The sequence below is a fragment of the Hyperolius riggenbachi genome, chromosome 10, assembly GCF_040937935.1.
Source record: "Hyperolius riggenbachi isolate aHypRig1 chromosome 10, aHypRig1.pri, whole genome shotgun sequence".
NCBI lineage: Eukaryota > Metazoa > Chordata > Amphibia > Anura > Hyperoliidae > Hyperolius > Hyperolius riggenbachi.
The window spans coordinates 209672662-209696145 of record NC_090655.1 but is presented as its reverse complement, the minus strand read 5'-3'; the positions used below and the strand labels follow the sequence as shown (position 1 = coordinate 209696145).

The window sequence follows — 23484 nt, the reverse complement described above, 5'->3', positions numbered from 1 at the left end:
ATGAACGATTTTGCCGCACATTTGAATTCAGCAGCGGCACAACAACAGTCTGTTTGGATCGTTACCAGAAGCACGAAAATGAGAACTTGGAAGTGTGAGATCCACAACATGAGTTTTATATATGGATCGATAATTTGCCATTGTTCAGTACTGTAAGCATATTGATGTTTGAAGAAGTAAACCATCTAGTGATGGTGTATAATGTTCTAACGACTGACACTGATTATTATTTATTTATTGTATTTATAAAGCGCCAACATGTTATGCAGCACTAGACATTAGTTTAGGTTACAGACCATATTTAGGGGTGACATACAGCAATATGACAATACAGGAATACAAGAAAAAACAGATCACACAGCACAGTATGAGTACAAGGTAATGCTTAGTCAGTCACTGGATGGAGCATGGAGATTAGGCAAGTTGAGTTCACTCGAATGCACAGCATGGGTGCACAGTAATGGAGGTGCATGATCAGGTAGGACACAAAAGGAGGAGGACCCTGCCCAAAGGCTTACAATCTAGAGGGAGAAGTAGCAACATGAAAGGTAAGGGACCAGAGTTCAGCTGCGGGTTTAGAGCACTTGTGAGGGGTGGTAGGCCAGAGTGAAAAGGTGAGTTTTGAGGAGCTCACTTTCAAGCCTAGGCATTGTTGATTATCTGTTATGACCTTCTGCTTTCCTGACCATTCCTCTGATCTCTGATTCTGTACCTTTGTCTTTCTGATACCTTGTTGCCAAACTCTGCTAGCCCTAGGATTCTGCATCTGTCTCCTGTTTCTGTACTGTATCTGTCCGTGTGTTTACGACCTGGCCTGTCTGACCTCGAGAAATATCTCTCCTGTTAAGAGATAGTTCACAGATCTGTCAGTGACACTTCCCATTGGTGTCACTCACGTTCTGTCCTTCCCACTCTCTCAGCCTGGCTCTGCCCCTTGGGGAGCATCAGACCTGTGGAAGGAATCTGATCCATAGCAGTATCTCTTACTGCCTAGCACCTATCTTATGGGTGCTTTCCTCAAAGTATTACTGTTGCATCAAACACTCTCATCTCTCAGGTGTCCAGAGGTTAGAAGATATATCTGATTATCGGTGATACTGCAGATCATCAATAATCGGGTATATATCTGCATTCTCGGTGATACTGCAGATCACCGGTAATCAGACCCTCTCTGTGTTACACCATGGAAATGAGCCCTTAGGCCTCTTTTCCACGGGCAGTTGAACTGTGCTCAGCAAGCAGTTGCCAGGCAGCAGAGAGCAGGTACCGGGCAGCAGTGAGCAGTTGTAAGAATTTGAGAGGCATTGCACTGCCTTTCAACTGCTTGTGGCCTCTTTTCCATGGAGTATTGAGCTGTGTGTTAAGCAAGCAGTTATCAGGCAGCAGTGAGCAACTGAGAGTTTGAGGCATTTCACTGCTTATCAAAAGTCCGTGGAAAAGAGACCTTACACAAGCATCTGTCAGTTAGAGGAACAATTCTCATTCTCTGAGCTGTCTAAATTACCAGCTCCTGCTTTTGTTTGGCTCAGCTACAAACTGTTATTGGCAATTATAGCTCAAAATTAGCATCTAATAAATCATCCCTACTGGCAGCTTATTGATTAGAAGGTGTTAGATTTGACTAGAACAGTGAGGCCTCTTTTCCATGGACAGTTGATAGGCAGTGAAATACATCTCAAACTCTCACAACTGCTCACTGCTGCCTGATAACCACGGCTCACTTTCTGTTTCTTTTGCGACTTCTTTTGTGAACAGCCTGCGAGCCTCCGATTGCGGCTCGCAGGCTAAATGTAAACACGAAAGAAATCCTCTGTGTTTACATCATACAGCGCTGCTGGATAATCCAAAAGTTAACCTAGGTAGGTGCCTAAGGCCTGGTGGATGTCAAGGGGCCTGGTTGCTATCTACTCTTGAGTGTCTGCCCCATCCCAGTCTCGTAGGAGGGTCCTTACGCTAACGGTGGATGCATCATACAATGAGCGTATCCATGATTGGACACGTGTCTGATATAGGATAAAGAGCCTGAAAGCAAACTTACCTGAGGTCGCCTACAGATGCATGAGTCCCTAACCTTGTAGGGTGCAGTCTGACATCAGGGGGAACCACCAGCAGATTTCCCCCTATGCCTCTGCACACACCAAACATTACACAGCAAACAATTGGTAGTCACTCAATCAGGCTGATAACCATCATATGAGGAGCTCACAAGGCTGGCCAAATACACAGAACAAAATTTAAAGGGACCTGGGCTCACAACTCAGACATAGCCAGTGGCTAACACAACACCAAAATAAACAAGATTGTTGGTGCCACATATTCAACAGCCCTCTGCCTGTGTCAAGGACAATCTCCTAAAGTGGTCCCTATGCTAACAGTGGATGCATTTGCATCCTACCCATACATTAGTGCATCCACGATTGGACACATGTCTAATATAGGCTAAAAAGCCTAAGAGCAAACTTGCCTGAGGTCACCCACAGGGCTATCAGGTGGGGGGCACCAGCAGATTCCCCCTCTCAGGCTTTTTATCCTATATCAGACATTTGTTCAATGGTGGATATGCTCATGTATGTATAGGAAGCAGATGCATCCACATTTAGCATAGGGACCCCTCTAGGAGATTGGCCTTGACACCGGAAGAGGAGCTTAACCCACATGCCTGTTGGATATGTGACACCAACAATCTTGTTTATTTTGGGATGTTGTTAGCTGCTAGCTATCTATGAGTTTTTAGCCCAGGTCCCTTTTAAATTATGCTTTTTGTATTAGCCTTGTAAGCTCCTCATGTGATGGTTTTCAGCCTGATTGAGTGACTACAAATATTTAGCTGGGGTGAGTGGGAAGAAGAGTGCTCTTGGACAATGCTTGGCTGAGTCGATCAGCAGGGGTGATTGCTGGCCGAAACGTCAAATGGCCACTGTGCACATGCTAGATTCTCAGCAGAGGCAGTCATTATTGGCTGATTTTAATCTAGCGAATGTACCATGCTTCAAGCCTCTTTTCCACAGATTGTTGAGCTGTGTGCTCAGCAAGCAATTACCAGGCAGCAGTGAGCAGATACGAGGCAGCAACAACCCGTTACCAGGGAGCAGCAAGCAGTTGCCAGGCAGCACCAAGCAGTTGTGAGAGTGAGAGTCAATTCACTGCCTACCAACAATCCATGGAAAAGAGGCCTTAGGCCTCCTTTCCACGAACTGTTGAGTTGTGTGCTCAGCAAGCAGTTACCAGGCAGAAATAAGCAGTTATCATGCAGCAACAAGCAGTTACTAGGCAGCAGTGAGCAGTTGAGAGAGTTTGAGAGGTATTTCACTGCCTATCAGCGGTCCGTGGAAAGGAGGCCTAAAGCAAAACCAGTGTCAGCGATGGCTTCTAATTTCCCCATGAAGTTCCTCGGAGGAATAGACTAATGGTTAAGGCCTTTCCACGGGCTGTTGAGATGTGTGCTCAGCAAGCAGTTGCCAGGCTGCAGTGAGCAGTAATCAGGCAGCAGTGAGCAGTTATGGCATCTTTTCCACGGACTGTTGAGCAGTGTGCTCAGCCAGCAATCAGTTACCAGGCAGCAGTGAGCAGTTACCAGGCAGCAACAAGCAGTTACCAGGTAGCAGCAAGCAGTTGTGAGAGTTTAAGAGGCAATTTCACCTACCTGTCTGTGGAAAAAAGGCCTTACTCTGCTCAGACTGAAGGCGAACTATATGCAGTTCCTACCCTCTGAATATGGTATACTTCAAATTTTAGTTAGCAAGAATTAGTTATAATATAAATGTATTTAAAAATGACATTTCATCAGTTTTTAGCAATTAAAGTAGGCCATTTGTCTATATATCATAATTTATTAATCTTCAGAGGTTTTTCAGGGAGGTAAATTACAAAATGGGGACAGGAAACAATCGGCTGGTTGATATCAGTATAACCATGTTTACTTAATTGCTAAACATGTTTAATAACAGTAGCCCTAGTCATCAATTGTTGATGAGACTGATTATTTAAAAAAAATACATAATTTTCTTGATGTTTTTTCCAGATAATGCAGCAGAAATAGTCCAGATAGATGTCTTGGTAGCCCTACTGATGGTGAAACCAAAGAGGATGATACGTGAAATCATACAGACAATGCATAGAAAGTTATTCATACAGACAAGATTCATGTTCAGAGTGTGGGAAATGCTTCTTTTGCGAAATGAATTTCATCAAACACCAGAAAGCCCATGCAGGAGAAAAGTCACATTCATGTTTGGAATTTGGGACTAACTTTTCTTTGGAAGGGCCTCTAATTCCCCATTGAACACTTCATACAGCAGAGAAGCCACATGCATGTCTGGACTGTGGGAAATGTTTTACCAAAAAATCAAGTCTTACAGTACATCAGAGAACTCATTTAGGAGAAAAGCCTTATTTGTGTTCTGAGTGTGGAAGCTGTTTTCCCACGAAAGTCCATCTCATCTCACATCAGATGACTCTACAGGGAAGAAACCTTATTCATGTCCAGAGTGTGGGAAACCTTTTTCTGAAAGACCAAATCTTACTACGCACCAAAGAATTCATACAGTGGAAAAAACATTTTCCTGTCCAGAATGTGGGAAATGTTTTACCAATAGAGTACACCTAATCTCGCATCACCGGACTCTCACTGGAGAGAAGCCATTTTCATGTTCTGAGTGTGGGAAATGTTTTATCCATAGAGCACATCTAAACTAATCTCGCATCAGAGGACTCACACTACAGAGAAGCTCTTTTCATGTTCTGAGTGTGGGAAATGTTGTACCAATAGAGCACACCTAATCTTGCATTACCAGACTCACACTGGAGAGAAGCTCTTTTCATGTTGTGAGTGTGGGAAATGTTTTATCAATAGAGTATACTTAATGCTAATTACACCAGAAAGGAAATGTGTGCATCAACCAAGTGAACCTGACAAATCTGGCTTTGCAAATTTGGCCTATTGGCTAATCACGAGACATTGCTCATGCAAATATGCATTTGCTTTCGCATGCCTAAATATGCAGGGTCAAAAACCAAAACCGCAAAGCAATCGCCCTGCGGGAATTAGTTGATGCTACATTAGCACTATCCAGGGGCGCCACGAGGAGGCTTCTCATTGCCCCAATACAACCGGGGGGCCACGGGGGTCCCAGGCTCTCTCACCGCCTGGAACCCACACAGCGGCACCCCGGAGGGGGAGGCTGGGGGGTGCAGGTGATCTCCCCAGCGTGGCCAGCGCTGGGAAGAGCCGCCCGCACACACCTCCCAAAATTAAAAACAGGCACTTACCTTAACGTCCATTGCGTTCTGCTACATGCGCATGACCTGGGCGCGACACATAAGGGGAGGACAGGTGCAAACAGCCTGCTCCAGGGCACTCACCTCCTAAAACAAGCCATTCACCACTTGCCTCCAAAGGAAAGAAAATGCAATGCTAATTACACCAGAGAGGAAATGTGTGCATCAACCAAGTGAACCTGACAAATCTGGCTTTGCAAATTTGGCCTAATGGCTAATCACGAGACATTGCTCATGCAAATATGCTTTCGCATGCCTAAATATGCAGGGTCAAAAACCAAAACCGCAAAGCAATCGCCCTGCGGGAATTAGTTGATGCTACATTAGCACTATCCAGGGGCGCCACAAGGAGGCTTTCCATTGCCCCCGCGGCCCCCCGGTTGTATGGGGGGCCGCGCATATTTAGGCATGCGAAAGCAAATGCATATTTGCATGAGCAATGTCTCGTGATTAGCCAATAGGCCAAATTTGCAAAGCCAGATTTGTCAGGTTCACTTGGTTGATGCACACATTTCCTTTCTGGTGTAATTAGCAGAGTATACTTAATCTCTCATCAGAGGACTCACACTCACATGTTCTGAGTGTGGAAAATGTTTTAGTGAGCGATCCTCTCTTCTCTACCGTGAAAAACTTTACTCAGAGGTGATGCCATTTTGTATGTGGGAAAAAGTATCCTAAGAAAACATGTCTTGTGTCACATTTCAAATCCCACCGGTAACCATAGAATTCTGCACTAGTACACAGCATCTGACGCTGCACACTAGTGTTTTCTTATATTCTTAATAAGGAAATGTCCCAATGGTTAATACTCAAAAGAACTGTTACAGTATTGCTTTATGAAAATAGAAGGTATATCTAATAACTTATGCAGAACTCATAATGCATCAGTTCAGTAGACTGTATGGGTCCATTGTGAATCATTCTCTTTTTGCCTGTGTAAGCAGCATCCAGTACCACTGGTTTATAGAGAGTAATTATGGCAAATTGTTCATCAAACAAATTTTCCCATTAAAAATAAAGATTTGTGTGATGCTTTATATGTAAAAGCAGGCATACATTGTGCAGTGTTTTAGTAGAGCCAATGAAAATGTCAAACCTGACAAACAACTTGTCACAAAAAGTAGAGCCCTCTAATTGCTATTTGATCAGAATATTGAGCAACCATATCGCTTTGTATGAGCAATGTTGGCAGGAATGTGGAGGAGCTACGGACTGGGGGGGAGGGGGTTAGGCAAGAAATGGCTTCATAGCTTGGTACTTTATCTGCACTAGAAAGCCATTGGATGTGGCAGTGCAATCCATAATAGACAGCAGCCCAGTGGCATAGTGGTTAGCACTCTCTAGGATTGGGTCCCCGATACAAAGCCCAACTAGGGCACTGTCTGCATGGAGTTTGTATGTTCTCCCCGTGTCTGCGTTGGTTTCCTCCAGGTAATTTGGTTTCCTCCCACACCCCAAAAACATACACATAAGTTAATTGGTCTCTCCCTAAATTGACCCTAGGTTATGATACATACACTACATGATACATACATACAGTAGACATATGACTATGGTAGGAATAAGGTTAAGCGCCTCTCTAAGGGACAGTTAAGTGACAAGACAATATACTCTGTACAGCGCTGCAGAAGATGTAGGCACTATATAAATACTAAATAATAATAATAGACAAGATTTCTGCTGAAATATTCTCTAATAACTACAGGTGCCAGTAGGTATTGTTTACTTGATCTATTACAAATCTACAAGGCTATGCCTAGCTTAAGGCTTCTAGGTTATAAAGACAAAAATAAATAATTTGCAGTCCTCTGCATTTATGCAATATATGTATATCTTCTTGGATATGTAGTGGTGATAACCTGTAATTTACCTTCTATTTTAAAACAGCAGTACTGTACTACTATTTTTATTTGACGGTTTTAAGGTTCTGAAGTAGACTGTAGCAAGCGTGTCAAACTCAGATCATATATGGCGCCAAAATCTGAAACCGTCTAAGTTGTGGGCCAAATTGTTATTGAGATTTAACGGAGGGCAGTCTCCATTGGCCACCCTACGACATCAGGTGCAGTACCTGAGTGTCAAGAACCGGCCCGCGGCACGCCTGCGTATACGGTTCCCGACTGCGGGTTTGACCAGATTAAGCGGGGAACAGCCTTATTTAAGCTACAAACAAGGCTGGAACCCCTCAAAACACCTCTCACTGCCACCACTAGCGTTGCTAGACACTTCCACTCTGCTGTCGAGTCCTCAGCGCGCACTCCGCGTTTTCGTATTTGGGTCAGCTTTGCGCTTAGGCCAAATACGGGAACGCCACGCACCCACACACACACACAGTTGCAATCTTACACTGTCGTGAAGCAAAGACCCACTAACAGTCGTTCCGAACGATACTGTTAGCTACTCGCACTGGCGTTGTTCGTACGTTGGGTCAGCTGCGCGCTTAGGCCAACGTATGACAAACGCCCCCACACACAATGCAATTACAATTTCCTACGGTAGTGTTGCTCAAGCGTACAATTAGGCATGAACTTATACACGGTTACACTTCAGTCTCTTCTAGGCTATGAGTGTTAGTTTAGTACGGCAGAAGTCAAACTTATTAAATAATAATTTAATATTTCAGAAAAAACATAGAACAGTGCAGAACTGAATATATACAAAAAGATTACAAAAAAACAAAGTAAAAATAGTTACGAGATAAAATGTACAAAGATAACACACAAAGCGATTTTGCTTACCAAAATAAACGGGAAATAAACGTACCAGCGTATCGATCTGGTGTTGTTGCGGGCGGTACGCACTTCTGGTCAGGAACCAGGTTAGTTCTAGCCGTGTGAGCTACCTCCAAGAACTACAAGTTGTGGCTATCCTAGCTGCGGTTTTATACTATGAAATACGCCTGGAGGCTGTAAGCCTGTGTGGACGGGGGGAAGCTAGATTTAATAACATCCTCAGACATAATTTGATTTCCCAGAGATCTGACATCCACATGTGAACAGTGTCCTATACAACAAAAGACTTTGTTAACCTCCAATCTCCCCAGGTTACAGGTGACAATTGATTAAGGCTTTCACATTGCAGCAGGATGTCCTGTGTGATCTGCTTCAAAGCAACTGTCTGATTAAGTGTTTCCTAATTACCTGTTTTCTGGCTGTCCAGAGGAACTGTATGCTAATGTCCCAGCCCCCTGCTTCCAGAGAAATTCACTGCAAATGTAGTACAGCCAGATAACCATCCCTTCAAAGCAGAATACACATGTGAGATATAGCAGACAGAAAATGACAGAGATATGTTCCTGTATTTCCTAATATCATCAGCACCTCAATATATTCCTGACACGCCCCCTCTTCCAGACGGCGCCGGCAGATGATTCTAACGAATCGTCCTGCCAAAGCCGACACTGACGGCCGGGCCTGGGGGGGTAACTCCTTAGCTCCAAGCTACAGGAATGGAAAAGTTGGTCAGGTTGCTGCAATGTGTCGTTGCCCTTGGCAACCTGACGTAACCAACCAGGGGAATGCGAGTCAGTGACAACCGTGAATTTGCGACCATAGAGACAGTGCTGCAGCTGGGGAAGGGTTCCAACCGTCGCTACACGCACTTCCTCTATAGTGGCAGGAGCTATCTCTCGGTCCCTTTGGGGAACGATTATCTGCCGGTCTGCCTCCTCCACTTCGGACAGCTCAGAGGGAATAACTCCCCAGGACCCTCTCAGCCCGCCCCTCCCAGCTGGTGACCTGCTGGCTAGCCCCCTGAGCTCTTCCAGGCTGCTGTCAAATCGAACAGCCCCAGAGAGCTCAGTGCTGCCTGTCACACATTCCAGGAAGGCTGCAGACGGAGAGGCTCCTGGGCCCTCCGGGCCAGGTTCCGGATTGGATGTGGCTGACCCAGCAACATTTGCCACTTCGGTGGACAGTCCCTGTGCTGTAGACCCACTAGCGCTGCGGGTTACCACTGCAGCTGAGGGAGCGTCCACATTAGACGTATCATAAACCACATCACCTTTGGTCTTAAAAACATCGGAAGGGTGAAGACCCGGCCTGGTGCCGTCTGCCCCTTCAGTGGGCAATCCATCTGCTGCAGCCCAGCGACCATTGCTGGTTACTCCTGCAGCCGACGGAGTGTCCACAGGACAAGCATCATTATGTAGCACAACACATATGATATCAACATTATCCGTCTTATACATATTGACATTTAGAACATCACATAAAACATCCACATTATCTGTATCATTACACACATTGCTACTCAGCACTTTACAAGTAGCCTCAACAGTTCCTGCATCGATCACCTCGATAGTCCGTGTGTCATGAATGACATCATCAGTTTCTGCATTCTCCATATCAACATGTCCCACTCCAGGCCTAGGCACTGGAGAATCACTAGGGCTGGCTCCTAGCACACAGTCCATAGCCCCTGGGGCCTCACCAGCACTCCCCATTTGCACAGCATTATCAGACAGTACCTTGCAAGAGTCCTGAACTTCTGCTGGGGGTGCAGGCCCCACAGGGTTTGGATTAGGCTCATACCGGGCTACTAACCGTCCCAGGTCAGTACCCAGCAAAACGTTGGTGGGGATTTTGTCAGTTACCCCAACTTCTTTCAGTCCACTGCCGGCCCCCCAATCCAGGTGGACCAAGGCGGTGGGTATGGCTGGGGTGACACCCCCAATTCCTCTGACAGCAATCATTTTCCCAGGTATGTACTGCTCTGGGTTCACAAGCTGGGGATGTATGAGAGTCACTTCTGCTCCAGTGTCTCTCAGCCCAGTGGCAACTGTACCCCCAACCGTGACAAGCTGCAGATTCTCTGCATAGCCAGTAGCATTCCTGGTAGCACACAAAGCCGTTGGGACTTCACTGGGGTTTGAGGCCTCACTGGATTTTGGGGCCTCCCTCTTCCTCTCTGGGCAAGTCGTGCTGATATGACCCACCCTGTCACATACAAAGCATTTCCGAGTGTCAGGTTGCTTGAATCCAGGAGACAGCGGTGCTTGCCTCCTCTGGGTGCTGGGTGAAACAGGTTTAGCAATCTGTTCTCCTCTCCAGCTGGGCGTAGTAGTCCTCCGGGACTCAGGTGCTCTATGGGCGGTGTAGGAATCGGCCATTTCCGCAGCCTCATCCACTGTCTTTGGTTCTCGATCCAGCACAAACAGCCGGACCTCAACAGGACAGGTGTGGAGGAACTGGTCTTTTATCATCAGTTCCTGCAGGGCATCTAAAGTTTCCACTGACAGTCCTTTTACCCACTGCTGGAAGGCAGTGCGCAGGTTGCAAGCATGATCCAGGTAGCTGTCATTAGGACCTCGCTGCACTGTCCTGAAACGTTTGCGATACACTTCTGGCGTGAGGTGGTATCGCGCAATAATGGCTTTCTTAATTGCCTCAAAGTCTGTTTCTTCCTCCTGGGGGAGACTCACAAACGCCTCCAGGGCCTTGCCTCTCAGCCCTGGTGTGAGGTATCTTGCCCACTGCTCACGGGGCACCCCATACTGCCGACAAGTCCTTTCAAACCCCTGTAGGAAAGTGTCTATGTCAGAGTCCTTGTCCATAGCGGGGAACTTATCCAGGGGGATTCTGTGGACTCGCTCACCTTCGCGTTCTGCGGGTCCAGCAGACCGGTTCTGCTGCTGAAGTTTAGCCAGCTCCAGCTGGTGTTGCCGTTCAGCTCTTCCCTCCTCTGCCCGGAGTCTGTCCCTCTCGGCCTGGAGTCGCTGGGCAGCTTGTTCCCTCTCTGCTTGTCGTATTTCCCTCTCTGCTTGCCGATGTTCCAGAATCAGCTTTAGGCGCAGTTCGGGCTCAGCCGAACCTAGTAGCTGTAGGTCGGCTTCCAGAGATGTCATCTCCGTGTTAGGTGGATCATCCAGGACATCGTCACCACTCGCATCCTGTGGCGGGAGCGATTCCTCCTCTGGCGTGTCGTGAGCTGCATCTGCTGACGTTGAAGCACGGGCTCGTTCTGCCTCATCATGCTCCTCGAGCGCACGAACTAACTGCTCCTTAGTCTGGCCGCTCACCGTCTCGATGCCTTTGTGCTCACACAGGTTGAGTAGTATCTCTTTGTTTTGCCTTGCATAGCTGGATGCTTTCTGAGCCATCGTGTTGCACAAAATAAAAAGAAAAAAAAAAGGGGGGGGAGGGAAAGCAAACACCAAGTGTGTATCTTTGAACAAAAAAAAAAACGTATATAGATTCTGCACTGAGTAGACTTCTGTAGGCTAGTTGCTTCTAGCAAGCTTCCAGCCTTTAGTACTCAGAATAGCGAGCTAAACTGCGTACTAATGTACTAAACGATGCCACCACTGCCAGCCAATTATGTCAAGAACCGGCCCGCGGCACGCCTGCGTATACGGTTCCCGACTGCGGGTTTGACCAGATTAAGCGGGGAACAGCCTTATTTAAGCTACAAACAAGGCTGGAACCCCTCAAAACACCTCTCACTGCCACCACTAGCGTTGCTAGACACTTCCACTCTGCTGTCGAGTCCTCAGCGCGCACTCCGCGTTTTCGTATTTGGGTCAGCTTTGCGCTTAGGCCAAATACGGGAACGCCACGCACCCACACACACACACAGTTGCAATCTTACACTGTCGTGAAGCAAAGACCCACTAACAGTCGTTCCGAACGATACTGTTAGCTACTCGCACTGGCGTTGTTCGTACGTTGGGTCAGCTGCGCGCTTAGGCCAACGTATGACAAACGCCCCCACACACAATGCAATTACAACTTCCTACGGTAGTGTTGCTCAAGCGTACAATTAGGCATGAACTTATACACGGTTACACTTCAGTCTCTTCTAGGCTATGAGTGTTAGTTTAGTACGGCAGAAGTCAAACTTATTAAATAATAATTTAATATTTCAGAAAAAACATAGAACAGTGCAGAACTGAATATATACAAAAAGATTACAAAAAAACAAAGTAAAAATAGTTACGAGATAAAATGTACAAAGATAACACACAAAGCGATTTTGCTTACCAAAATAAACGGGAAATAAACGTACCAGCGTATCGATCTGGGGTTGTTGCGGGCGGTACGCACTTCTGGTCAGGAACCAGGTTAGTTCTAGCCGTGTGAGCTACCTCCAAGAACTACAAGTTGTGGCTATCCTAGCTGCGGTTTTATACTATGAAATACGCCTGGAGGCTGTAAGCCTGTGTGGACGGGGGGAAGCTAGATTTAATAACATCCTCAGACATAATTTGATTTCCCAGAGATCTGACATCCACATGTGAACAGTGTCCTATACAACAAAAGACTTTGTTAACCTCCAATCTCCCCAGGTTACAGGTGACAATTGATTAAGGCTTTCACATTGCAGCAGGATGTCCTGTGTGATCTGCTTCAAAGCAACTGTCTGATTAAGTGTTTCCTAATTACCTGTTTTCTGGCTGTCCAGAGGAACTGTATGCTAATGTCCCAGCCCCCTGCTTCCAGAGAAATTCACTGCAAATGTAGTACAGCCAGATAACCATCCCTTCAAAGCAGAATACACATGTGAGATATAGCAGACAGAAAATGACAGAGATATGTTCCTGTATTTCCTAATATCATCAGCACCTCAATATATTCCTGACACTGAGTGTGCCCACTGCAGTGCTGTGCCCCTGCATAGAAGGGCAGTGTGCTATCAGCTGCAGTAACAGGAGGAAATCGTGAGCACCAATCTGTGCTGTGAACTTTATTCCATGAACAGGCTCACAGCAAACTGCTGCATTTGAAGTTGCTAATAGCTGTTTCTATAAAAATTGCTTACCACGTTTTGGAAGTAAGGACAGGAAGGGCAAAGACACTGTGCCGTTGAACGGGAGCCACAAACTTGTGCCAACTGTAGTCCTGTCCTCTGCCCAAGTACGACCAATAACAATGGGATATGGAGAGGGTGCATGTATGCATGCGGACAAAGCAAAAAATGACTTGCACATACATGCATGGCTATGGCCAGCCATCTCCATGGAAATGATAGACTGCGCTGGTACAAGCTCCAGGTCTTCCTACTACTGTATATAATAATTTCTAGTTTGCCATGAGCACATACCATATACAGAACAGGTTGGTGCTCTCCTTTTTCTCCTTTCTTTTACTGCTTATAATCATGCCGGCTTGAAGCTCTCACAAGCCACATAAAATGACAAGGTGGGCTGAATTCAGATGTAGCCTTGAGTTTTACATATGGAAAGAACCCATTAAAATCTTAGTTAAAGATAATACTAATGCAACAGTATGTGCAGTGTGGTGTGTTATACTGCTTCTTTTTATTTTTGTTTAATATGCTATGCATAGTCACACACACTCACACTCTCACACACACACCTTTTTGGGGTTGAACCAACTTTAGGTTTTGTAACACATAATTTATTTAGTCGTTGAGCTGAAAAACCCATTTTTATATAGATTAAAAATCTGTCCATTCTACCAGGGGGCCAGCTCTAATATATGAGCAACCTGGGCAATTGCCCCTCCCCCCAGGCCTGAGCTGACTGAACCCCCTTCCCCCCCCCCCCCCCCCCTCAGGCCACCCTCAACTCGAAGGCAACCCGAGGTGGGGATATAATTAAAAAAAAAAAAACAATCCTACCTGATCCGGTGGGGCTGGCCAGATCAGGTGGCCACCATCCCCTCCACTGCTCCTGTGGCCTGAATCTGCTTAGTTTCAATTTCGTGACCCCTGGGGTAACAACGCTGGAAGAGCTGCTCTGTGTGTGAGGGGAGTGGCAGGGGGAGCTGCCATGAAGAGGCAGAGCTGCCCAATGGCAGCTGGGTAAGGCCTGCAAGAATGCCCCCAGTGGGTGTTTGAGCAGGTAGTACCTCACCTCCCTTCCTCTCGAAATTGGCATCAATTCCATGTCGCCAATTTGGGGGGGGGGGGGGTAGTAGTGGGCAGAGAGGGGTGCGTAGTGGGGACACAGTGGAATGTCATGCAGCAGGGACCATGCATCTGTGTCCCATCTGCCCTGAAGGTGTAAACAGCTATTTCCCACAATGCAACTAAGTTCACAGACAGGAAACTGCCAGCACCATGGTCCTGACATCACGCTGTGGGAGGGGTTTCACCACAATATTAGCCATACAGACCTACCCCCCCCCCCCCCCACAGCTACGGATTGGGTTGAAGTTCAATTCTTGAATTCTTGGTTATGGTTTCTCTTTAAGCCACACCCCTGCCACCCACACCTCTTATAATGTCCTGGCACACCCCCTAGTCGTCAGATACATCATACCAAAAATATGTACTTTTATTATTCAAACCACACTGGTCCCTTCTATCCTGCTTCATTTTCCTTCGTATTAATATTTGAAAATAAGAAAGATATTACCGGTAATTTAGAGGATGGACATAAAGTTTTGAGTCAAACACATTTACAGTAGAAAATACATATATTTACATAGATCTGTATTCCCAAAGAGGGTCTGTTCTTCCAAAGAAAGGAATAGTTGGGAATTATGGGGATGATTCATGAACAGTAACATGCTGCAGCAGCACAATTTTAAATGGCCTTACGCATGCTAATTATAGTACAACTTAAATCTCCCGCGGACACGCTACATGCGCTACTGGCAGCGTAACGTGCATTCCTTAGCCACGCCTGTGTAATATCAGAATGGGCAGCCCGGAAGCAGCCTTCCTCACTGAGTATATAGTTTCTAGGAAGTGTCTGCAACACCTTAACCAAATAACTGTGTGTGCTAGGGCTCAAAACAAGAGCAATTATATGGTAGAGGAAGAAAGCCCTTAAAAAATAGCACCTCCCACAGCAAAATTTGAAAAAGTATAACAAAAATGGCATCCTCTCTCCTTGATAAAGCGAGGTGACGCTCGCAGAACTAGTGGGACTTGTCCTCTGAGGGGATTCCCTGTTCCCTGCTGTGCTGCTGAGATTGACTTCACCATTTCTGGGCTAAGTATCTCCTATTTTTTGCACTACTCCACTTTATGCTCTTTTTCCTATGGGCTGCGCCTTTGCCTTAATTTTTTACTAGGCATCTTATCACTAGTAATACTGTATATCTGTATAGCAATTGTGCACTTTATTACATAATTATATTATATATTATTATATATGCGATATTTATTCATGTTGGGTTTTTTTGTTTTGTTTCATTGCACAGGTGTTGTTTATTGGTCCTGCATCACATTAGGTTGTATACTGAACCCGGGTTCTCCCCCTGTTGGGCTCAATATTGAGCCTACTGTGGGGTTTTATATCTGACAGCAGCATTGTGTCATTATACAATATATTGCATTTAGAGTGATTGTTTCATATGCAGCAGGGATCATGGTGGAATATTTGCTTGTTTTTTAAATGGTTTTATTCTTTATTGAATCATCAGTACTGTGATTATTATTATTATACCTAATGTTGAATAAAGATTTTTGTTATACTTTTTCAAATTTTGCTGTGGGAGGTGCTATTTTTTAAGGGCTTTCTTCCTCTACCATATAATTCCTCACTGAGTATCACACATGCTCAGTGGGAAGTTAGACATTATTTTCCTGAAATATCTCAGCTTCCGCACCTCCTACACTCCCGAAATTTTCAGGGTAGGGAGGGGACCCCCCGATCAAGCTCTGTGCCGAATTGCAGCCCCCGAGCTGCACTGGTTCCCGAGACTGATTACAGCAAACCTATCTCGGGAATCGCCGGAGTTCGGGGGCTGCAATTCGGCACAGAGCTAGATCGGGGGCTCCCCACCCTACCCTGAACATTTCGGGAGTGTACCTGGTGCGGAAGCGGAGATATTTAGGATGTTTTACGTGGCTGCACAATTTAATGGGGCGCAGGCTCCTACTGCGCACGCGGGGCTGCCCAATCTGCGGGGCTGACCATTCTGTCACTACACCTGATACTTTGAAAGGCCACGTGATAGTGACTTCACTAGCGCCGTCGCTACTACGTTAATTAACGTAGTAGCGCGGCCACGCTAGTGCACTATCACGCCGCCTTCCAAAGTATCGGGCATTGCTAAGGAATGCATGCTACGCTGCCAGTAGCGCATGTAGCGTGCCCTCAGGAGATTTAAGTTGCACTACTATAATTAGCGTGCGTAGGACCATTTAGCTTGCGCTCCTGCAGCACGTTACTATTAATGAATCAACCTCTATGTGGCTGTATACATGCATCTTTTATGCTGCTTACACTCCTGTTCCACACAGTGCAATCCACAGCTGCCCAACCTCTTACTGGTTGTTATATTAACAAAAAAGAGATCCTGGACAAAGAAAAAAAAAAACTTCCCTCATGACCGTTTTCACTAGAACTATACTAATTCTGTTTTATTGTGTTTGACTTTGTGCTACAGTACACTTCTATTACACTGTTATCCAGTTCATCCACACTAGAGGGCGAACTTCCCCCTTCCTCTATACAAAGTGTCTTCATTGCGGGGCCACGGTGGCCATTTTCATGCAGTCATTGCTTTCAAAAAGAGGAGCTTTTCTGTACGAAGTCTGTTATTTTCTGTCGACGATAAAGTATCCCACTGCAGATAAGGCAAATTGTATAATTAGGCTGAATCGTAAATCATTTGAGCTGTTTATAGATAGCAATTAGCGGCCATTTTTCTGTAGCCCGGAATAGGCGGAGGAGGAGGTGGGGAAGGAGAATAACCTGCAGGGGGAGTCCGAGTCAGGCTGGAAGCAAGCTGAGCAGAGAGGAGGTGGTAAGAGTGCCATTTTATTATCAGTATACAGATTATGTACAGAAAGAGGGATCAGGGAGAGGAAAGGGAGTCCAATGACCGTCGGAGGAGGGCTATAATCTCTTGTGAATCACATGTTATGTATAAAGCACACAGGCTGCAGGGCTGCACTAGTATACACCAGGTTGTGCATTCACAGTTATTGGGAAAATATTGCCTCCACATCTTTGTGGTATGGATCCTTCTTGGGCTCAGAACCCTCAGCCGGTCATCTGGGATGGTTGGAGAATTCATCTAAGATGCAAATCTCCTCTGTCCAAATAAAGGAGAGTCCTGCTAATAAAAGGCACCAGCTGACAGTTATTAAATCTCCAGCATTAGGTGCCAGCTAATTACATAGCAGGGTAGTTACTATGGATCTGCATCTTGGGGGAATTTTGTGTTCATACCTACTCACAGCGAAGATCAAAACAACTTTTTCAATTTGCTGATAAGCCCCACCCAGGATGCCAAATTCAGAATGGGCCAATCACAGCTTTTGCAGGCGATACAGTTATCAGCAGGTGGGATAAAACCCTGGTTTAACTAGTAGAGCGTTGATTGTTTTTTTTTTTTTTATCTGTGTAGACTCTGTGTGGTGTTTTATGGGTTGAGTGAGGAACACTCATTAAATGGTTTGAGTGTGTTCCATCTTCTCCACAGCTTCGGTTAATTCCTAGAAAAGAACATTGTACAGACATGCTGATTGGCTGTCTGCCAAGTGGCTTATTCTGTAAGGAGAGGAAATGGTGAATGAGAAGTGCCCTGCTTTGGGAACTTCAGAAGATGAATAGAGGTTGGTTGTTAGTAGCCATCCTGACGGATCACTAGTAGTCATCAATAGCTTTAGGAGACTTTTAACCATTTCAGCACCTTCCCCAGTATCTTTATAGATGCTCTGTGACCTTTTTTCGCCCCGCCTTGCCTGGAATAATCATTTCTCACTGCTTTTTTTATTGAGACATTTATTGAAGAGACTGGGAATGGTGTAGAAAAGGTGAAAGTGTACCCAGGTGAAGCTCCGGTACAAAATCACATACTTACCTAAAAAGAGGGAAGCCTCTGGATCCTATAGAGGCTTCCTACGGTGTCCTCCAGTCAATCCCCCCCCCCCCCCCGCCTTGCCACTCGAAGACCCTCCAAAGATTACCAACAAGGATCTTTCAAGAGCTAGAGGATCCCGGCGAGCGGCAGGAGGAGCAAGGGGGACCTGGGTAGGCTCTATAGGGTCCAGAGGTTTCCCTTTACTTGGGTAAGTATGTGTTTCAAAACCTGAGCTTTGGCTTTGGTTCTCTTTAAGTGCTTTCTTACAAACTGGGCATGGACAAGGAGATAGCTCAGCGGTAGTGCTGCAGATCTGGCCACAAAGGGTTTAATTCTGAGAAGAGGGCAGAAATGGGCAGGATCAGGTGACCTGTTACTTCCCATCTTCTTCCTGATTACCTCATGGGTGATGGAATAGGGGGAGGAGTTTGGACAGATGTCTCTCCAATAAGATTGCACTGTCATCTCAACAGAAATGGAGCCAGAGGACGCACTAATGATGTGCAGTAGCATCAGGGGACACCTAGGGTGTGTACACACATACAATTTTGATTGGCCAATCTTACCACCTCCATGTATTATCAGGGCCAACAGATTTTGAATACTATGAACAGATTGTGTAGGTAAGCTCATACTACATGGAAGTGATAAAATAAGTCAATCAAATTTGAATGTGTGTATGCACTATTATACATGCACTAAATTTCAAAGCAGTCCATTAACAATAAGACCTACTGGTAGTTTGTTTACATAGCTTTAGTGTATCACAGAAAATGACAGCCTCAATTACATGAACTATAAAGACTGGTGCATGTAAAGTGTAGTCTTGTGTAAATGTTTGGGGCTGCAGTAGTGTAAAGCTAGCCATATACAGTTGAAATATAAGGCCTGGTATACCTAGCTGATCGATTACTATCCGATTGGATATCAAATAGATAGTGAATCCTACTATAAATGGCAATATACCACTCGGAATGTGCTATGGGCAGGCATAATATAGATTCAAAGAAAAGAGAAAAGATCTCCCCATATTTACAGCACCACTCCAGGGTATAGTAAAAAGGTATAACACACTGTATCAAGCTAATAACGGGTGTGTAGATCAGGTTCTACCAGTTATCAACTTGTACATTTATGCAGATATTATTCACTGTTACCTTAGGAGATTGTGGATGGTTTTTAATTGTGTGTTCATACAACTGTTATATGTGTTTTGATATGATATAATAAACTTGTTATACTTTTTGACTATACCCTGAAGTGGTGCTGTTAATGTGGGGAGATCTTTCCTCTATTCTTTGAATCCTACCATACGTGACCTGCTCAATTTTGAAAGATTTCAGCAGAAATCAATCGAGCATCAATCAGACTGCAAGCATTGTACTGCTCAATGCAGCGCAACACTATGGGCCATCAATCCCCCCCACCAGCATATGTATTAGTACGCCGCAAGTGAGCTGGGCACAGGTTGAGCCGAATGACTGCTCAAATCCCTGGCAGCATTAAATACTATTCCTCCTCCGAGTCTTAGCAACTCTGACGATCACCAGAACCCTGAATTACCCTTAAGCACTCCAAGTAGTAGTATGGCGGTGCCTAGTTTCTGCGCTCAGCGCCATGCACCGAAACCACCTGCCCATTCACACGGCCCCTCCCCTGCCCTATCACACAGCCCCTCCCCTGCCCCATCACACAGCCCCTCCCCTGCCCCATCAGAAAGCCCCTGCCCTGGCCCCATCACACAGCCCCTGCCCTGGCCCCATCACACAGCCCCTGCCCTGGCCCCATCACACAGCCCCTGCCCTGCCCCCATCACACAGCCCCTGCCCTGCCCTCATCACACAGCCCCTGCCCTGCCCTCATCACACAGCCCCGGCCCTGCCCTCATCACACAGCCCCGGCCCTGCCCTCATCACACAGCCCCGGCCCTGCCCTCATCACACAGCCCCGGCCCTGCCCTCATCACACAGCCCCGGCCCTGCCCTCATCACACAGCCCCGGCCCTGCCCTCATCACACAGCCCCGGCCCTGCCCTCATCACACAGCCCCGGCCCTGCCCTCATCACACAGCCCCGGCCCTGCCCTCATCACACAGCCCCGGCCCTCATCACACAACCCCTGCCCTGCCCTCATCACACAGCCCCTGCCCTGCCCTCATCACACAGCCCCTGCCCTGCCCTCATCACACAGCCCCTGCCCTGCCCTCATCACACAGCCCCTGCCCTGCCCTCATCACACAGCCCCTGCCCTGGCCCCATCACACAGCCCCTGCCCTGGCCCCATCACACAGCCCCTGCCCTGGCCCCATCACACAGCCCCTGCCCTGGCCCCATCACACAGCCCCTGCCCTGGCCCCATCACACAGCCCCTGCCCTGGCCCCATCACACAGCCCCTGCCCTGGCCCCATCACACAGCCTCTCCCCTGGCCCCATCACACAGCCCCTCCCCTGCTCTGGCCCCATAACACAGCCCCTGCCCTGCCCCATTACACAGCCCCTCTCCTGCCCCATCACACACCCCCTCCCCTGCCCCATCAGAAAGCCCCTGCCCTGGCCCCATCACACAGCCCCTCCCCTGCCCCATCACACAGCCCCTCCCCTGCCCCATCACACAGCCCCTCCCCTGCCCCATCAGAAAGCCCCTGCCCTGGCCCCATCACACAGCCCCTGCCCTCATCACACAGCCCCTGCCCTGGCCCCATCACACAGCCCCTGCCCTGGCCCCATCACACAGCCCCTGCCCTGCCCTCATCACACAGCCCCTGCCCTGGCCCCATCATACAGCCCCTGCCCTGCCCTCATCACACAGCCCCTGCCCTGGCCCCATCACACAGCCCCTGCCCTGCCCTCATCACACAGCCCCTGCCCTGGCCCCATCACACAGCCCCTGCCCTGGCCCCATCACACAGCCCCTGCCCTGGCCCCATCACACAGCCCCTGCCCTGCCCCCATCACACAGCTCCTCCCCTGCCCTGGCCCCATCACACAGCCCCTCCCCTGCTCTGGCCCCATCACACAGCCCCTCCCCTGCTCTGGCCCCATCACACAGCCCCTGCTCTGCCCCCATAACTCACATAGCCCCTCCCCTGCCCCACCACACAGCCCCTGCCCCATCACACAGCCCCTGCCCGCCCCCATAACTCACACAGCCCCTCCCCTGACATCACACAGCCCCTGCCCCCATCACACAGAGATTTTCTAACATGTCTTATCAGAATTTTATTTTCTTTCTTCTTGCATGCAAATAAAAGAGTCTATATCTTGGTCTGTGATATAGAAGGGCCTGACGCCTCAGTACAAATTGTGGCACAGCACTGACTGCTTCTTCATATTCAAGACGTATATACCAGTTTATATATCCTGCTGTGTAGGCTGGCAAGCACTGGTTCCATCACCATATACACAACAAACACTAAAATGTCAGTAAAACTCACACTGGCCAGCACATTCACAGACACACTGCCATACTGGTATATCACCACAGCTCCCCAAAAAGGCATGGAAGATTCAGAAATTGTAGGCTAATAATCCTGGGTATAACCAAAACCGCTATTTTTTTTTATCCCCATACATAGACCGCAAGAAGATGGAGAAGGACCGAAGTCGTACAAACAAGAAGATATTGGACCTCACCCTGGAGATCATCTATCTGCTGACTGGAGAGGTGAGAGGGATTCTGAGTGAGCGCTGTTAAAACAGCACAGGTGATTTGGGCGCCACCATAGGCCGTAATAGGAATTAGGGTTACAGCGGCGCTCGGTGAGTAACTTGGGCGTGGTCAAAAGACGTAGTTCAAATTACTTTTAAAACACTGTAATTCGGCCGCCAGCAATAGCTGGAAACCGAATTACATCATTCCCCACTATCCACGTGGACCTGAAGGGGGAATAGTAATTAATGCTGCCGGGACTTGTGCAGGAGCAGGGTAAGCCATATACCGGCTGTATCCTGCGCCCAAGTCTCCCGCCGCTTAATTCATAGGTATGCATTCTGATGATGTTACATCACATCACTTATTGTTAAAGTGCCCATACATGCATCAATTTTCCCATTCGATTTCCTGCAAATTCGATCACTCTGATCTAATTGGATGGGAATCAATTCCTTTTAATGTCCAGTTGACCAAGAATGGATCGACCACTTGGTTCAGACAGGATGGAAAATCCAGGTCAATAGAGGACGGGGCAGGTGTGGTGGTAGATCCACGTAGGGCTGTGGAGTACCAAAATCATCCAACTCCGACTCCTTAGTTTATGAAACCTCCGGCTCCAGGTACCCAAAATAGCTCCGACTCCTTGACTCCAACTCCTTAGTCTAATTTTTACAAAGGCTATGGACTTTGTTCAAAAATCATCCGACTCCGACTCCTCAGTTTATTGAAACCACTGATTCTGACTCCAGGTACCCAAAATTGCTCCAACTCCTCAACTCCAACTCCACCGGCCTAGATCCACAGCCCATAATGTTGGACTGCATCAAACGGTGTAACGTTGAGGTTCAATCGATTTTCAATAGATTCCCTTCTGGAGCCGATTAAAAACTGATGTGTTGTATGTAGTGGGACTAGATTCCCTCAGAATCAAGCTCTTTCAGAAATGAAACAATTGTTTTGGAATATTGGGTGGAAATCTATTCTGTATATGTTCGGCCAGCTTTAATTATGAAAAAATAATACGTCTAATGGGGAGAGGGGGAGTCTGGGTACACCACGTCACTTCATTGTTATCTGTGTCAATAATAGACACACCTGACTAGAGAGTTGGGGAAGATTCTGAGAACCTCTTAGAGTGTCTCTCCTGCCTCTTTGGAGAGGTGATATGGATTCTGGGTATAGCACAACATTAATCTCTGTTAAAGTGGACCTGAACTCAGAACATCCTCTTTGCTCTAAAAGATAAGCAACGTAATAAACCTTTACAGAAAAATATATTTTTTTGCAGCTGATAGAAATCCTGCAATAAATCTGCAGAGTGTCTACTTCCTGCTTTCATGGAAGCAGACGATCCTGTGTTTACAAATGACCTGCTCTGCCGAGGTTCCTGAGCTGACACAGCTGAGAGATTAAATTACAGTTGTGATGAGTCACAGATGAGAAGAATTAGACAGGCTAAACTCTCTAAATACATACAGGGTGTATTAATCTGTGTTTTCCTTGGGTCTTGTGCATGGGTTCATGTCCACTTTAATAAAATACAGATTAGACAGTAAGGTTTTGGGAACATTAGTGACCAGAAACTATGGAAACATTTCTGTATCTGTGAATACACAGGATTACACCATAGTGAAGACCACATCTGATAACCATGCAACACCCATCAGCCAGCCCTGTGTTTCTAAAAAACGAAGCAGGAGGCGGAGCCCAGCTATGGAACTTCCTCCTCACTTCTTGATATCAGAAAGGAAAAACGACAACAAGATTCTGGAAGTCATCAACAAGATCATTGAGCTGCTGCACAGAGAGGTGAGCCGTCCCAGGGACTAT

The 23484-nt window shown here is 46.9% G+C and overlaps 1 protein-coding gene across 1 annotated transcript in view; it reads left to right on the top strand.

Annotated features, from left to right (window-relative positions):
* Nucleotides 1–16876: 16876 nt before the first annotated feature.
* The window catches only part of LOC137534364 (zinc finger protein 3-like), a 35267-nt gene continuing 28659 nt past the window's right edge, over nucleotides 16877–23484 (top strand). Inside the window, exons 1-3 of the mRNA XM_068255839.1 lie at nucleotides 16877–16940; nucleotides 21578–21666; nucleotides 23272–23463. Coding sequence (XP_068111940.1) covers nucleotides 21589–21666; nucleotides 23272–23463 — 270 coding nt within the window. The 5' untranslated portion in view covers nucleotides 16877–16940; nucleotides 21578–21588. The remainder of the gene's footprint in view (nucleotides 16941–21577; nucleotides 21667–23271; nucleotides 23464–23484) is intronic.